Source organism: Echinops telfairi, unplaced genomic scaffold (genome assembly GCF_000313985.2).
Source record: "Echinops telfairi isolate 266 unplaced genomic scaffold, ASM31398v2 ScPeMD7_40;HRSCAF=151, whole genome shotgun sequence".
Classification (NCBI taxonomy): Eukaryota; Metazoa; Chordata; class Mammalia; order Afrosoricida; family Tenrecidae; genus Echinops; species Echinops telfairi.
This window is the reverse complement of record NW_022103938.1, coordinates 1,215,463-1,221,184: the sequence shown is the minus strand read 5'-3', so window position 1 is coordinate 1,221,184 and position 5,722 is coordinate 1,215,463. Positions and strand designations below refer to the sequence as shown.

Here is a 5,722-nt window from a genome sequence, read left to right as displayed (position 1 = left end):
AAATGCGCTTTACACAGTTGATGTACGTATGGATTGTGATAAGAGTTGTATGAGCCCCTAATAAAATGATTTAAAAAGAAAAAAAAAATCCTTGTGTCTCTGACAACTAAGCAATTTCGGTCACCCTTATTTCTTGATGGAAAATGGATGAACTGACACACATTCAGAATAGGTCCCCCAGTTTGGGGTACAGGGTAAATGAATAGGTTTTCTTCTTACGTCCTGTCCTGTTAGGCTACCCTGAAATATAATGTGCCAGTACCTACAAACGCGTTTGGATTTTCGCTCGCCGTGGAAATGGCGAAGAAACACTCTTCAAGCCAATTTCAGGCGATTTATAACTTGACCGTGACTTTCAAGTAAGTGCTGGGTTCTGTGGTCAACTCCCAGGTTAAAGAGATGGTAATGGCCCTAGACTAGTTTAAATGGTAGTATATAATTATGAGTGCCAGTAACTGTGACAGCGGTCATCACCACCTCGTACTCTAGTTGGAGAGCTGCTGTATCCGGGTGCTTGTCCTTCAGTGAGTTCCGTCAGCACGCTCGATGCAGGATAGCTTGCTTGAAACCTTCTGTCCCACCCATGTTTCCTCATCATTTCGACTCAGTGATACAGGAATCCTGACCATTTTGGACACTGGAGGTATTCGTTTTCTTCCTAAAGACAGGCGCAGGTGGGCCTACGGGGAAAAGCTCACAGGTGCTTACTTTCTAACTCGATGGGGATAACATTTCATTTTTTCTTTTTCAGATAGATAAACTAGCCTTCTTAAATCAACATTCATTTTTACACTCCAAAGGGCTCTCTCCTTAGCCAGAAGGCTTAGCCATCTGGAAATGCTGAGTAAAAGTAGGTTGGAATTTTTTTCTTAGGACTTCGACATGAAAAATTGCCTGAACACCTAAGCTAACAGCTAGCTGCATTTTGGAATTCTTAGCTTCTCATCCCACCAAGCGTACTCAGATGCAGGGGCACAGCCTCAAACATCTCTTCAGGACGTTCTTACTTCACGAACTTCCTGATTTAAAAAAATAAAATGAAATATAGATCTCCTTTAAGTGCTGCGTATAGGTAATAAAAGTTATAAACTGTGCTTATAAATTTAGATTTTGTAGCCTCCTTAAACTTAAAGCAGGGGAAGGTGTTGGGGAGCTTCTCTTTCCAGATAATAATACTTTTCTCAAATTATGTTACTTTGTATCACGTCACCCACCATCACTCTGGACAGACCTATATCTAGTTGTTTGAGAACTACTTTATTTGGGTGCTTCCTCTTCAGTGTTTTGCCTCTCTTCAAGACTTCTATTCAATTATTGTTTGGATAGACAGCAGTTCTAGCAAGAAAATGAAGAGGATTTTTTGGGGGGAATTTTTCTTTCTCTATTTTTGTTCATTTTCAATTTCAGCTACACTGGCATTCGCAATAACTCCAATATGGTCATTGTTGATATAAAAATGCTATCAGGATTTACTCCAGTCTTACCAACCCTTGAAGAGGTAAGTAATAATTCAATCTTTCAGGACAGAAAAATAATATAATGCATAGAGAAAACAATTGGTTAGCCAAACTGAAATATGGAATTCTTCACTAAAGAAAAAAATTTACTCAGAGTTCACATTGATAATTTTGCTATAATCCCGTGGGTGGGTGGGGGGGTGTTCTTAATTGTTAGCAATTAATGTTCATTGTGTTTCATGGTGTATAATGGATTTCTTTATTTAGTTTCTTTCTTGGGCTTATCAAATTATCATGAAACTCTGGAATTATCCCATTAGTTATATTCCTGAAAATTGATTAAATTTTAAAAAGTGAAGAATTCAATTCTCAGTGAGTACTATCATTAATCCTCACATCCATCCTCGTTATTCCCGATCAACGTCTTCAAAGCTGGAAAGCAGTGGTCAAGTGACGAAGGCTGAAGTCCAAAATGGCCATGCTCTTTTGTATATGGATAATGTAAGTTCAGAAATGATTTTGCTTTCAAATTTTTTGTTTTCCTATCTTTCTCCCAGAGTAAGTGGGCACTTTCACTTCTGATAGATATTCCTGATAGGATTTCTTAAAATTTCAAAGATATTAATTCAGTCATAAATGGGCACAGACTGGAACAGATATTTCCTCAAAGAAGACTTTCAGATTGCCATCAAACACATGGAAGATGCTTAGCGTTATTAGCCGTAAAAGGGGTGCAAATCAAGCCCCAAATGAGATACCATTTCACTCCCAATAGGTTAGCAAAGATTTAAAATGAAAAAAATATATAGAAAAGAACAAATGTTGGCAAGGATGTGGGGAAAATGAGACCTTTCCCCAATGCTGGTGGTAATGAAAAATAGTACAACCATGGTAGAAAGCAATGGGATTTTTCCTCAAAAAGCTAAAAATTCGACTACCACATGATCCAGCAATTCCACTCCTAAGGATATTCCCCCAAAGACTTAAGACAGAGACCCCAATAGAGACTTGTAGACCAATATTCACTGTAGTACTATGCACAATAGCCAAAACATAAATGTTCATCCATAGACAAATGGTTACAGAAAATGTGATGCATACACGCAGTGGAATACTACTCAGAGGAGAATTGTAGACAGGAAGTCCTGATGCATCGCATAAAGTCAATGTGGCTGGCAGATATTATTCTGAGTGAGATAAATGCATCACAAAAGGACAAATACTATATGACCTCACTTATATAAAAAGACAAGAAAGGGCAAATTTCTACCTGCACACTATGTTCTTTAAGAAATACCTATATAAACATATAATAATAAGAGTTACTTAGGGGGTAAAGAGGAGCCAGTATCAAAGAATTCAAGAAGAAACCAAACATTTTTGAAAATTATGGTGGCAGCAATTGTACAATCATGCTTGATCTAATTGAATTATGGATTGTTGTACTATCAATAAAATGATTTTAAAAAGAAAGAAAGAAATGCCTATATAAAAATCAACAACAGCAACTGGAATGATTAAAGCATAAGTTCTCAAAATTTTTTGGCCTATTGTCCCATTTTAAGAAAAAAAAATAACTCAGCACCCCTGCCCAGCAATTAAAAACTTTTGTACTCTTATCTAATTAACCAGGATAAAGTGTAGATATCTGCTTTTGCAGACCTCTGGCGTCTGGCCTGTTCTCGAACTCTCCCCTATGGGGCAGCATTGCCTACGTTAGGAAACCCTGGGTTATATAGGAGCATCAGGGGATGGGGCAGTAAATTTATGTACGTGACTGAAGAATGAGGGACTGAAGAAACAAGAGTGAGACTGGTTGTACAACTGTAAGAATTTAATCAGTGTCACTAATGGCACATGTAGAAACTGCATAATTGGTGTATGCTTTAGTATGTGTGTCCTCAACAATAAAAACAAAACAATAAATCAAGTTTTCTTTTAAAAAAATCAAGAGACATTAAAATTTGACCATGTTGTGTCCCTTTGATTATCTTCTCTCTATGAACTCTCAATTTTTGGATCCCCGACTGGGTGCTTCCTAAGTTAATGGTCATTGTTTCTTTGGCTTTCATTCCTCACAGCATCTAACATAGTCAGACTATGGATTACATGAACGATTCTTTATAGTTGACCCGAACAATGATGAATAGTGGGGGCCATGAATGTTAAATCCTACAATTGTACCCTATATTCAGTCATTGTGTGTGTCATGATTTTTGAGAAATTATTTACTCGGTGATTTTTTTTCCTTTCTTTCCCTTTTATTTTTTTGACAAACATGTTTTTATGTGTTTATAATTCATATCTTGACAGGTTTTGGGTACAGCAAAGATTTTCACTTTCTCTGTTGAACAAAGCAACCGTGTGTCCCGCATACAGCCAGCTTCAGCCATGGTCTATGATTATAATGAAAAAGGTAGGCAAGCAACTACTATGCCCTGAGGTTAATGAATGTGGTAATGATATCTAAGATTTCTTGAAATGTTAAATTTTGCAGACTCTTCCTCAGTCTTCCAAGACTAAAAAAATAGATGTTCTCACTTTGTATATTAAATTTTTTCCTCCATAATTTATCTTTGGATCAGGCTATTGTCTAGTCACTGAAGTCTTATATAATGTGGAGGGACTGTCTTTCAACTTGAAATATAAACCAGGCTGAATCCCCAGGTCATTTTGTTGCTCTTATGATTAATGCCAAGATTTGCAATATCGTGCTACTTCTGTGAAATCTGATCTAAGAGTGAGAGCAGTTGGTATTCTACAAACTTATGGGGACATTTTATAGATTTAATAGCTTTCTGATCTCTTAGGTTCCAAAGCTATTACTAAAGTGGTATAGTGACCATGAAGGCTCAGGTAGTTTAAGCAGTTAGCATACTTGACCGCTAGCCAAAAGGCTGGAGTTTTCAGTCAATCTATCAGTGACTCAGCAGACAAGCATGGTGACCTGCTTCTGGAAGCTCCGCCATTCAAAAGCCTAAGGAGCACAATTCCCATCTGACACATGTGGGGTTGCCATGAGTAGCTATCAACTGATAGCATCTGGTTTGGATATAACTCATATTTCCCACCCCCCTGGAAGGTTTATCCTATTTATTTGGCTTATATCATACAAAGTTTGTAGAGGAATATTTACATTCTGGATCTATTTACTGATTGACTTTACTTCATCAAGCATCTTAAATGTTGAGTGTACATATTTAGAGGAGTAATATGGGCAGAGGGGTGAGCGACTTCTGCAAAATTACTGGGCAGATTAGACTTACATATGTGTATTATCTGATGTAACCTTAGCATGGAAAAGCGGAGCCTTCCTCGTGATGCAATTTCTCACTGTTTTCCAGATGAATATGCTCTTATTTCTTACAACATCCCTAGTACTTCCATTTCCCAGTAAGGAAAAAAAAAACACAAGAAAAGGTAGGCAACTACTTATTACAGGTCTTTGAAAATATACCTATTAAAATAGAAAACCTAAAAGAGACAGAACAATCAAGGAAGCACGGATGTCTGACAATTCACCTGAGTCACAGAGGTGTGTATACTAGATACACCTAATTAGTACAATTTTGTTAATTTCTTTAAATTAGCTTTAAGAATTTACAACTATACATGTCCCTTTATAAGTAGCAACACTGGTGAGGAGAGTGCAGGACTGAACGGTCACCCTGTTGTACACAAGGTTGCAGTGAAGAGAAATTGGCTTCACAGCACCAGCCACAACAAATTCATGCCTAATAACTATGAGGGGTACCACCCAAAAGATGGAATTTTTTTTCTCAAAACTATGTATTTAAATTTTTTGCAAAACAATCTTATCCCCTTCAAAGTACTCTCCATTATACTTAATACATTTGTTAAATCTGCTATTCCATTCTTGGGAACAGTTTTCAAACTCATTTGTTTGGATGGCTGACAGCACCTCCCTCATTTTTTTCCCTTCACTTCTATGCCATGAAATCACTGTCCTTCCCTCTTCATTCAGGAACCAAAAGTAAGTCATGTGGAGTTAGAACAAGTGAGTAGGGTGCATGGCGCAAGAGAGGCATGTTGCGCTTTGCCAAAAACTGGTGCACTGTGATGACTATGTGAGCAGGTGCATTGTGCATTGTCGTGGTGCCGCAACAAGTCCCCTGTCTGCCACAAATCAGGCCATTTTTGTCACACACTGTTGCACAATCTTTTCAGAGCCTCTAAATAGAAAGCTTGATTAAGTCTGACCTGGTGGAATGATCTCTAAATTCACTATCCCCCTCACATCCCAA

At 37.6% G+C, this 5,722-nt stretch overlaps 1 protein-coding gene across 1 annotated transcript in view; it reads left to right on the top strand.

Moving 5' to 3' along the window:
* LOC101654794 (ovostatin homolog 2-like) overlaps positions 1-4,854 on the top strand; it is a 53,949-nt gene extending 49,095 nt beyond the window's left edge. The window contains exons 33-37 of the mRNA XM_045290525.1: positions 235-359; positions 1,408-1,498; positions 1,890-1,958; positions 3,771-3,873; positions 4,802-4,854. Of these exons, the coding sequence (XP_045146460.1) occupies positions 235-359; positions 1,408-1,498; positions 1,890-1,958; positions 3,771-3,873; positions 4,802-4,854 (441 nt within the window). The remainder of the gene's footprint in view (positions 1-234; positions 360-1,407; positions 1,499-1,889; positions 1,959-3,770; positions 3,874-4,801) is intronic.
* Positions 4,855-5,722: the final 868 nt, after the last annotated feature.